General features: G+C 39.4%; 1 protein-coding gene across 8 annotated transcripts in view; it reads right to left on the bottom strand.

The window, feature by feature from the left end:
- The window catches only part of DCLRE1C (DNA cross-link repair 1C), a 129,506-nt gene that overhangs the window by 24,095 nt on the left and 93,088 nt on the right, over positions 1 to 12,323 (bottom strand). For 5 of the 8 annotated variants that reach the window (XM_036841932.1, XM_036841936.1, XM_036841933.1 and 2 more), the window contains 2 exons: positions 4,297 to 4,348; positions 1,819 to 1,903 (listed from right to left, as the gene is read on the bottom strand). In XM_036841932.1, coding sequence (XP_036697827.1) covers positions 1,819 to 1,903; positions 4,297 to 4,348 — 137 coding nt within the window. Of the gene's footprint in view, positions 1 to 1,818; positions 1,904 to 2,952; positions 3,038 to 4,296; positions 4,349 to 12,323 lie in introns of those variants that run through there. The other 3 variants (XM_036841940.1, XM_036841937.1, XM_036841938.1) reach the window with 2 other exon arrangements.

The raw sequence follows: 12,323 nt of genomic DNA, 5'->3' as shown, positions 1-12,323 counted from the left end.
CCTACAAGCCCCTTCCACGTACACTTCCAGGTTAGCAGTGGCCACAAGAAACACCTGTGTGAGATTTGGAAGGCAGGCGTGAACCAGCAGCCATTTGTCAATGCTCCGACAGGCACCAGAAGTTATAGCAGCGCGGGCACGCTGCTGATCTGCTGGCTTACCTCACTGACACGGGCAGTACGGCGGCAGCTCCGTCCTCTGTTGGGTATCTTCCCGAGCTTCTCGGAGCCCTGGGCCACGTGTGTGGAACTCAGTGACCAAGGGGATGGCCGTGTTACCAAGGCTGGGAGGAGTGGGAGGCAGACATGGGCCCCCATTTGTCCCTGTGGACTCCAGCCTGTCTCTGCTCTTCTCTCCTTCTTTTTCAGCTTTCCTTCCTGACTGCTGGCCAGATTGACCCACAGTAACTTCAGGCCTAATACCAAGGCCAAGGTCACAGCCTTGCTGTTGTGTCCCTCTGCAGAGGGATCCCACCCCAACTGACAGATCAGAGGCAAAGACTGAAGATGCCACACGTGAACCAAGAGAGTGTGAAAACACTGCGGTATGTTCGCTGTGGGACTTTCTGGGGAGAGGAGGGTAGAAACCAGGCTGGGAGGAAGTGGTATGTGTGACCTGAGAAAATGGGAGCAGGTGGCCCTGGTTTTTATCGTGGTTACGGGGTGGGCCTGGGCTTGCATGTTTGAATTCCATGTAGGTGCCAAGGAAGGGGCAGGCTTTTTTCTTTTTTTATCAGTTTGCCCAGATGTGGGGCAAGTGGAGGTGGGAGCTGAAAGCTGCCAGCAATCAGACATCAAACACTCTTGGTGATACTTGTTCAGACTTCTCTGCCGGCACCCCCAATTACTGACGGTTTAATGCATATCACAAACCCTAATTCTATCTACTCCTCGTGCTTCTTTCCCTGATCAAGCACAGGGTGATCAGGTGCTACTGTATCCAGTTTCACGCTACTTTGTCAATTGCATTTATGTTCATACCTTCTTGATACTATTAAAAGGTTGTTCCTCTTAATAGTAAATAACACCTTCTTTGAAACTTACGATATTTTTTTTGCCTTCAATCTCTGTATGATATAAAAGTTGCCACTCTGGCATGTTTAGCTTCTAATTGTTCATTATATTTTTTCCTTTTTATTTTTTCCCCTTCAACCTGCATTTTTCCTTTAGAGTGATTTATATCTCTTGTAGACCAAGACTGGGGGATCATTTTTTTTTTTTTCAGCCTAAACCAAGAATTTGTCTTTTGATCCAGGGTTGAAGTAAATCCACTCATATTTATAGCAATTACTGTTACAATAGAACTTTTGCCACCATCTTCGCATTTTCAATGTGCCACGCTTTTTTCTCCCCTTTACCTTCTGTTGGATAGATCCATTTTATTCTGCCAGATTCAAAATTATCCATTCTATTTTTATTCTGATTGTTATCCCTTTCTTATTATAACCCATAAATTTTGTTTATTTTTCCTAATCTATCCCATGATCTAAATAAAAGGATTTATCAATTATGTTAATGAATGTTTTATACGTTAAAGTAATAAAATGTAACTCAGCAAGAGAGTCTGTGAGATTAGACAAAACTAAGAATCTAGGTCAACATGTTGAGGGACAAGAAAGAAAAATCAGCAACGATAAAACGTCAACCTCTTCCAAACTAATGAATTACAAAGGCTAAACAGCAACACTGTAATTACTGTGGGTAAATATAGCCTGGAGGAAGCAGGCTTTGAATAATGCCCATACTTTGTTCAATTCACCTCAAAAAATATTTCCCACTTGAAAAGAAGAATTAGTGTCATTCAAACAATAAAACTTACAATTCGTTTCTCCCAAAATCTGTACCTCGGGCTTGTTAACAACAGCTCTTTAGTAACAGGAGAACAGTATAAGTAAACCTTCAAGCTGAAAACAAGAGACAAAAAAAAAAAAAGAAGCTGTTTTAGTACAATCGAGAATGAGACATCTGGGTGACTAGGAAATATGTTTCAATATATGTCAGTTGCCTCGAATAATTCAGAAACTGAGCTGGCAGGCCAACAGTCCAGTGACCACCTCAGTCCCATCGAGACTATAAAGGGACAGGGAAGAAGCAAAGGAGAGAAAATACTGTGTCCTCTGACCTCCTCAAAGGCTGGTCCTCACCATCCTCATCGTAAAGACACGTGTTTTAGACAGTCAGGTATGTCTGGAGAGATACCACCAAATGGTAAACTACCTCTGCAGAAAGGGAAGTGGGACAGGAGACGTCTGCCTTTTACTTCATATAAATCTATTCTGTTTATGTTCTTAGTGGGCAGAAATCAACTTCATGACAAACTTTAAAAATTCACCACTCCAGTTTAGAGGTTAGGAATGCAGTCTACAGCGGATCATACTTTCCAGAGGTGCCCACACTGACGTATGCACCCTAACCGCACACCGTCTTCTTACAAAGTGGTCATGGAAATTCCCCCACTGACAGGAGGCACCTGTGTTAACCTCCCCTTGAACCCGGACAGGGCTTTGTAACTGCCTTAGCCGACAGACTGTGATGGACGTAATAGAGCAGGCCTTTCGAGGCTAGGCCTCCAGGCATATTTGGCTGCCGCTGGCCCTCTCTTGGGACGTACACTTTTTGTTTTTAGTTTCCATTTAAGAAGTACTGCTATTCTGAAACCACTATGCTGAAGAGCTATTTTTTAGAGACAGAGATGCCCAAAGTGCCCCAACTGTTTGAGTCTCCCCAGCCCAGATGTCAGACATTGAATGAACGAGCCTTCAGGTAATGTCAGCCCCCATACGACACCCAGTCAGGCAGAAACCAGCCATCCCCACTGTACCGTCAGAACTCCTGACCCACAGAAACAGACAGAGAGAATACGTGATTAGTGTTGTTTTAAGTCACTGAGTTTGGGGGTAGTTTGTTACGCAGCAATAGATAACTAATACATAGGCTCTAAAATCAGACAGACCTGGTGGGAATCCTGGTCCTGCCACTTACTGGCTGCGTGACTTTGGGCAACTAATTTAACCCCTCTGGTTCCTCAGTTTCCTCATCTGTAAAATAGAAATAATAATAGTATCTATTCAAAAGATTATCAAGAGGCTCTAAGGAGAATGTCAGCTCCCAGAAGAGAGGGATTTTTGCCTATTTTGCTCACTACTGTACCTTCAACATCTAGTATGAATATATATTTTTAATAAATATTAGCTACCATTATCACAAACACAGACTATTGATATCACTTAGCAAAGAAGCCTGCTAAGTCAAAGATCAAATAGTCAAAAAGTCAATAGGGTCCTTCCTATATACAGTTGACCCTTGAACAACATGGATTTCAACTGTGAGGGTCCACTTACGCACGGGTTTTTTTTTCACTAAATAAGTACCATAGTACTACACAATCTGCAGTTGGTTGAACCCACAGATGTGGAACCAGGATAGGGAGCGCCAACTATAAAGTTATATGTGGATTGACCTCATAGAAGGTTGGTGCCCCTAACCACTGCATTGTTCAAGGGTCAACTGCATATATCTTGAGAATTTGGAATTTGACTTAGGCAATGACTGCAGGAAAAGAATGCAATGACTCAGCTTTAAGAAAAGATCCAACAGTATTATATGACTCTTTATAATGGAACAATCATTTACGCATACACACAGACACACTCTTACAGAAATAAAAATGAACAGACTATTACTGCACCCAATAGCATGGATGAATCATTCCACTAAATATAATGTTAAGTAAAAGAAAACAAGTAGAAGAGTCTATTCAGTATGATTCTATTTAAATAAAGTTCAAAAACCACCAAAGCTAAACGATGATGACAAAAGTCAGAAGAGAGGTTACCTGTGGGTGGGGAAGACTGACTTGGGGAGGGAAAGGGTTCTGTCCCAGGATATTGATGCTGTTCTATTTCTTGGACTGGGCAGATGCTACACATGTGTTCACTTGTAAAAGTTCATCAGAGTATTCCCATATGATGTAAGTACTTTTCTACGTAGATGTTACAGCTCAATTAAAATTTTTACTTAAAAAAATAGAACACACAAATAAATAGCAAAGGAAATTACCTGGGGACTTCCCTGGTGGTCCACTGGCTAAGGCTCCGTGCTCCCAATGCAGGGGACCCGGGTTCAATCCCTGGTCAGGGAACTAGATCCCACATGCCACAACTAAGAGTTTGTATGCTGTAACTAAAGTTCCCACATGCTGCAACTAAAGATCCGCATGCCACAACGAAGATCCCGCGTGCCACAACTAAGCCCCAGCTCAGCCAAATAAATAATTCTAAAAAAGAAAAGAAATTACCTGCACTCCAACCTTCTTTTCAAGGTAGGGGCTCTTAATCCTTTCATGTGATCTGAAAACAAAAGAATCAGAAATCATAAATACATTATTTTTTTCAGAGGGTTCCTTGGCCCAAGGAAACTGAGTTGTCTGTTCTTTTTAGGCTTCCTTTTAAGAGAAAATAAATGAGAGGTTCACTTTTATAGGAGCATTGATTTGTATGAGCTACTGGCTCTTGCTTCTGCAGATGAAGAATCCACCAAAAATAGGACAAGAACCACTAAAAGTTGACCATCTCTGAGCCAACAGAAGCCATTTAAAAGGAGAATGATCCTCTGCACCTTAGGGCAGAGTCTAAATCACTCAGAGTAGCCACAGAAGAATGCACGACCTCATTCAGAACTGCTTCCATCACTTTCCTTTACTCTCTTCTTTCATTTCAATCCAACCACCCTTCAGACCATGCTCTCTGTGACCCCTTCAATTCCAGTCACTAAAGTTAGTCCATCTGGAAATTCAAGTTTGCTTCCATGGAATCCTCGAGGAAACCATTCAGGCTTAGGCCAGAATAACAAGAGTTTCATTATCTTCTCAGCCTACTGTGACTGTTGGGTTGAAAGGTGGGTTATTGCTACCCATAGAGGCTTGCTCCACAGCTTGCCAAATTAACAAACACAGAAAGGTGACTTTTAAAGAAAGGTAACATTTAAACCAAATGGTACTTTAAATATATAGTGCATTATAATATTACATTTTGAATCTTTAGCATGCAAAAGCCCAGATAACAAGAACCAAACATTTTGAAATTGCTTAGATAAATCAAACCAATTCTAATTATCCTAATTCCAAATAGAAACCAAAAGAAAGCTGGAGTAACTATACTTAGACAAAACAGACTTTAAAACAAAGACTCTAATAAGAGACATTATCATATTACATATGATAATGTAATATTTACAAATGTTATATCCTCTTGTGGGGTCCACCCAACAAGAGGATATAACATTTGTAAACATTTATGCACCCAACAGAGGAACACCTAAATACATAAAGCAAATGTTAACAGACTTAAAAGGAGAAATAGACAGCAATACAGTAAGAGCAGGGGACTTTAATACCCCACTTACGTCAATGCATGGATCATTCAGTCAGAAAATCAGTAAGGAAACTTTGGACCTAAACAACACATAAGATCAGGTGAACTTCACAAATATATAAAGAACACTCCATGCAAAAGCAACAGAACACACATTCTTCTCAAGTGCACATGGAACATTTTCCAGGATAGACCATATATTAGGCCACAAAATGAGTCTCAATAAATTTAAGATGATTAAAATCATATCAAGCATCTTTTCCAACTACGATGGTATGAAACTAGAAATTAATTACAAGAAGAAAACTGGAAAATTCACAAATAAGTGGAGATTAAACAACATGCTACTGAACAACCAATGGGTCAAAGAATAAATCAAAAGAGAAATTTTAAAATACTTTGAGATGATTGAGAATGGAAATAAAACATAACAAAATTTGTGGGTTGCAGCAAAAGCAGTTCTAAGGGGGAAGGTCAAGTGATAAATGCCTACCTCAAGAAACAAGAAAAATCTCAAATAACCAACCTAACTTTACAACTCAAGAAACTAGAAAAAGAAGAAAAAACAAAGCCCAAAATTAGTAGAAGGAAGGAAATAACCAAGAGTAGAACAAAAATAAATAAAAAACAGACTATAAAGACAACAGAGAAGATCAGTGAAACTAAGAGCTGGTTCTTTGAAAAGGTAAACAAAATTGACAAGCCTTTGCTAGACTCACCAACAAAGGAGAAGTGGGGAGAGAGAGAGAGAGGGAGGGAGAGATAGGACTCAAATAAATAAAATCAGAAATGAAAGAGGAGCTATTACAACTCTTAAAACAGAAAAGAAAGGGTAAGAGACTACTATGAACAATTATACACCAACAAAGTGGACAACCTAGAAGAAATGGATAAATTCTTAGAAACATACAACCTACCAAGACTGAATCATGATGAAACAGAAAATCTGAATAGACTGATAACTAGTAAGGATACTAAATATCTCTGCTAATATCAGTAACTTTAAAAATCCAACAAACAGAAGTCCTGGACCAGATGGCTTTGCTAGTGAATTCTGCAAACATTCAAAGAACTCATTTTATGAGGCTAGCATTACCCCGATACCAAAACCAGACAAGGACACCACACAAATTACAGGCCAATATCCCTGATGAACATAGATGAAAAAAATCCTCAACAAAATATTAGCAAACAGAATTCAACAATACATTAAAAGGATCATACACCATGATTAAGTGGGATTTATTCCAGGGATGCAAACTTGGTTCAACATCCACAAATCAGTCAATGTTATAATCACATTAACAAAATGAAGGATAAAAAACCATATAATCATCTCAATAGATGCACAAAGAGCACTGGACAAAACTTGACATCCATTTATGATAAAAACTCTCAATAAATCAGGTATAGACGGAACAAACCTCAATATAATAAAGGCCATATGTGACAAGCTCTCAGCAAACATCATAATCAGTGGTGAAAAGCTGAAAGCTATTTCTCTAAGATCAGAAATAAGACAAGAACGCCCACTCTTGCCCTTTTATTCAACATAATATTATAAATCCTAGCCAGAGGAATTAGGCAAGAAAAAGAAATAAAAGGCATCCAAAGTTGAAAGGAAGTAAAACTGACACTATTTACAGACAACATGATACATATATAGAAAACCCTAAAGACTCCATCAAAAAACTGTTAGAAGAATACTGGTCAAGATGGCAGTGTGGGAAGATGCGGAGTTAGCGTCTTCCCACAGCTAGGGCACCTGAAGGCCGTGGGTGGGGGACTCTGATGCCCAAGGAGACGGGAGGAACCCCAAAGTGAACCGGTAGGATATAGGGGGACTGAGAGGGGAGGAGAAGTGGAGGCCAGGCAGGATCGGTGCCCCTAAGGCCAGGGAGATCAGGAGAGGCAGGAGGGAGGGGCCCTCTGGGAAGACGGGGAGAGGAGCAGAGGGCAATCACCTGGCCCACTTGGGCCAGGGAGCCTGCTGAGCTCCCAAACCGGTACCCCCACCCACCCCGCAAAGCCTGACCCAGGCCACGTGGGTCCTGGAGGCACAGGAGGCAGGCTGGGGAGATCAGGAGAGGCAGGTGGGAGGGGTCATCCAGGAGGAGCAGAAGAGGAGAAGAGGGCATTTGCCCCGCCCACTAGAGCCCAGGAAGCCTGCTGGGCTCCCAGGTGATGTCCCCTGCCCTCTGAGACCAGTGGTGGGGGACACGACTGGGCCCATTCTGTTCCTTGAGCCTAAGCCCCACCCCCCACGGCCCCCAGGGCCTTTTCCAGCCCTGTGGGTCCTGAGCATAGGCCCCGCCCATCACCCAAACCTTGCCCTTGCTTAGGCCCCGCCCTCCACAGCCAAGGCCTTTTCCTTCCCTTTTCTTTTCTTTTCCTTCCTCCTCTTTTTTACTATTATGGTACTGATGTACCTTCCAGTTGTTGATTCATCTATATTTTTATTTTTATATTCTTTCTAATATATCTGTTAGTTTCCTAGTCTAATTTCATGTTTTACTTTGTTATTGTTCTCTTTTTTTTTTTTTTTTTGCCACCCCATGCAGCTTGTGGGAACTTGGATCATAAGCCCGGGGTCAGGCCGAAGCTCCTGCGGTGGGAGCTTCAAGTCTGAACCACTGGACTAACAGAGAACCTCAGACCCCAGGGAATATTCATCGGAGTGAGGGCTCATGGGGTTCCTCATCTCAGCAGCAAGACCCAGCTCTACCCAATACCCTACAGACTCCAGTGTTGGAAGCCTCAGGCCAAACAACCAGTAAGACAGGAACACAATCCCACTCATAAAAAAAAAAAAAAAATGAGACAGCACACAAATATGTCACAGATGAAGGAGCAAGGTAAAAACCAACAAGACCAAATAAATGAAGAGGAAATAGGCAACCTACCTGAAAAAGAATTCAGAGTAATGACAGTAAAGATGATCCAGAATCTCGGAAATAGAATGAAGGCATGGATCAAGAAAATACAAAAAATGTTTAACAAAGATCTAGAAGAACTAAAGAACAAACAAACAGAGATGAACAACACAATAATTGAAATGAAAAATACACTAGAAGGAATCAATAACAGAATAATGGAGGCAGAAGAACGAATAGGTGAGCTGGAAGACAAAGTGGTGGAAATAACTGCCAAGGAGCAGAATAAAGAAAAAAGAATGAAAAGAATTGAAGACAATCTCAGAGACCTCTGGGACAACACTAAACACACCAACATTCAAATTATAGGGGTCCCAGAAGAAGAAGAGAAAAAGAAAGGGTCTGAGAAAATATTTGAAGAGATTATAGTTGAAAACTTCCCTAACATGGAAAGGAAATAGTCACCCAAGTCCAGGAAGCACAGGGAGTCCCATACAGGATAAACCCTAGGAGAAACACACCAAGACACATATTAATCAAACTAACAAAAACTAAGTTGAAAGAAAAAATATTAAAAGCAGCAATGGAAAAACAAAAAATAACATACAAAGGAATCCCCATGAGGTCAGCTGATTTTTCAGCAGAAACTCTGCAAGGCAGAAGGCAGTGGCAGGATATACTTAAAGTGATGAAAGAGAAAAACCTACAACCAAGATTACTCTATCCAGCAAGGATCTCATTCAGATTCGATGGAGAAGTGAAAAGGTTTTCAGACAGGCAAAAGCTAAGAGAATTCAGCACCACCAAACAAGCTTTACAATAAGTGCTATAGAAACTTCTCTAAGCAGGAAACACAAAAGAAGAAAAAGACCTACAAAAACAAATCCAAAACAATTAAGAAAATGGTAATTGGAACATACCTATCAATAATAACCTTGACTGTACATGGATTAAATGCCCCAACCAAAAGACACAGACTGGCTGAATGGATACAAAAACAAGACCCATATATATGCTGTCTACAAGAGACCCACTTCAGACCTAGGGACACATACGGACTGAAAGTGAAGGGATGGAAAAAGATATTCCATGCAAATGGAAATCAAAAGAAAGCTAGAGTAGCAATACTCGTATCAGATAAAATAGACTTTAAAATAAAGACTGTTGCAAGAGATAAGGAGGGACACTACATAATGATCAAAGGATCAATCCAAGAAGAAGACATAACAATTATAAATGTATATGCACCCAACACAGGAGCACCTCAATACATAAGGCAAATGCTAACAACCATGAAAGGAGAAATAGACAGTAACACATTAACAGTAGGGGACTTTAACACCCCACTTACACCAATGGACAGATCATCCAAACAGAAAATAAATAAGAAAACACAAGCTTTAAATGACACAATAGACCAGATAGATCTAATTGATATTTATAGAACACTCCACCCAAAAGTGGCAGAATACACTTTCTTCTCAAGTGCACATGGAACATTCTCCAGGATGGATCACATCTTGGGTGACAAATCAAGCCTTGGAGAATTTAAGAAAATTGAAATAGTTCAAGCATCTTTTCTGACCACAACACTATGAGATTGGAAATCAATTACAGCAAAAAAACTGTAAAAAACACAAATACATGGAGGCTAAACAGTGCACTACTAAATACCAAGACATCACTGAAGAAATCAAAGAAGAAATTAAAAAATACATAGAAACAAATGACAACGAAAATACAACGACCCAAAACCTATGGGACGCAGCAAAAGCAGTTCTAAGAGGGAAGTTTATAGCAATTCAATCTCACCTCAAGAAACAAGAAAAATCTCAAATAAACAATCTAACCCTACACTTAAAACAACTAGAGAAAGAAGAACAAGGAAAACACAAAGTTAGCAGAAGGAAAGAAATCATAAAGATCAGAGCAGAAATAAATGAAATAGAAACGAAGAAAACAATCGCAAAGATCAATAAAACTAAAAGCTGGTTCTTTGAGAAGATTTAAAAAATTGATAAACCCTTAGCCAGACTCATCAAGGAAAAAAGGGGAGAGGACGCAAATCAATAAAATTAGAAATGAAAAAGGAGAAATCACAACTGACACTGCTGAAATACAAAGGATTATAAGAGACTACTACAAACAACTATATGCCAATAAAATGGACAACCACAAAGAAATGGACAAATTCTTGGAAAGGTACAATTTTCCAAGGCTGAAAAAGGAAGAATTAGAAAATATATACAGACCTATCACAAGTAATGAAATTGAAACTGTAATTAAAAATCTTCCAACAAACAAAAGTCCAGGACCAGATGGCTTCACAGGTGAATTCTATCAAACATTTAGAGAAGAGCTAACACCAATCCTTCTCAAACTCTTCCAAAATATAGCACAGGGAGGAACACTCCCATATTCATTCTACAAAGCCACCATCACCTTGATACCAAAACCAGAAGAAGATATCACAAAAAAAGAAAATTATAGACCAATATCCCTGATGAACATAGATGCAAAAATCCTGAACAAAATACTAGCAAACAGAATCCAACAGCACATTAAAAGGATCATACACCATGATCAAGTGGGATTTATCCCAGGGATGCAAGGATTCTTCAATGTATGCAAATCAATCAATGTGATACACCACATTAACAAATTAAGGAATAAAAACCATATGATCATCTCAATAGATGCAGAAAAAGCTTTTGACAAAATTCAACACCCATTTATTATAAAAACTCTCCAGAAAATGGGCATAGAGGGAACCTACCTCAACATAATAAAGGCCACATATGACAAACCCACAGCAAGCATCATACTAGATGGTGAAAAACTGAAAGCATTTCCACTAAGATCAGGAACAAAACAAGGATGTCCACTCTCACCACTCTTATTCAACATAGTTTTGGAAAGTCCTAGCCACAGCAATCAGAGAAGAAAAAGAAATAAAAGGAATACAAATTGGAAAAGAAGTAAAACTGTCACTGTTTGCCGATGACATGATACTATACATAGAAAATCCTCAAGATGCCACCAGAAAACGACTAGAACTAATCAATGAATTTGGTAAGGTTTCAGGATACAAAATTAATGCACAGAAATCTCTTGCATTCCTATATACCAACAATGAAAAATCAGAAAGAGAAATTAAGGAAACACTCCCATTTACCATTGCAACAAAAAAATAAAATACTTAGGAATAAACCTGCCTAAGGAGGCGAAAGACTAGTACTCAGAAAACTATAAAACACTGATGAAAGAAATCAAAGATGACATAAACAGATGGAGAAAGATACCATGTTCTTGGATTGGAAGAATCAATATTGTGAAAATGACTATACTACCCAAAGCAATCTACAGATTCAATGCAATCCCTATCAAACTACCAATGGCATTCTTCACAGAATTATAAAAAAAATTTACAGTTCGTATGGAAACACAAAAGACCCTGAATAGCCAAAGCAATCTTGAGACAGAAAAATGGAGTTGGAGGAATCAGGCTCCCCGACTTCAAACTATACTACAAAGCTACAGTAATCAAGACAGTTTGGTACTGGCACAAAAACAGAAATATAGATCAATGGTACAGGATAGAATGCCCAGAGATAAACCCACACACATATGGTCACCTAATTTACAACAAAGGAGGCAAGAACATACAATGGAGAAAAGACAGCCTCTTCAATAAGTGGTGCTGGGAAAACTGGACAGCTACATGTAAAAGAATGAAATTAGAACACTACCTAACACCATACACAAAAATAAATTCCAAATGGATTAAAGACTTAAATGTAAGACCAGACACTATAAAACTCTTAGAGAAGGTTATAGGAAAAACACACTTTGACATAAACCACAGCAAAATCTTTTTTGACCCACCTCCTAGAGTAACGGAAATAAAAACAAAAATAAACAAATAGGACTTAACTGAACTTAAAAGTTTTTTGCACAGCAAAGGAAACCATAAACAAGACATAAAGACAACCCTCAGAATGGGAGAAAATATTTGCAAATGTAAACAACAGACAAAGGATTAATCTCCAAAATATACATACAGCTCATGGAGCTCAACA

The sequence above is a fragment of the Balaenoptera musculus genome, chromosome 2, assembly GCF_009873245.2.
Source record: "Balaenoptera musculus isolate JJ_BM4_2016_0621 chromosome 2, mBalMus1.pri.v3, whole genome shotgun sequence".
Classification (NCBI taxonomy): Eukaryota; Metazoa; Chordata; class Mammalia; order Artiodactyla; family Balaenopteridae; genus Balaenoptera; species Balaenoptera musculus.
Note: the sequence above shows the minus strand (reverse complement) of the source record. Positions and strands in the feature narration are given on the sequence as shown.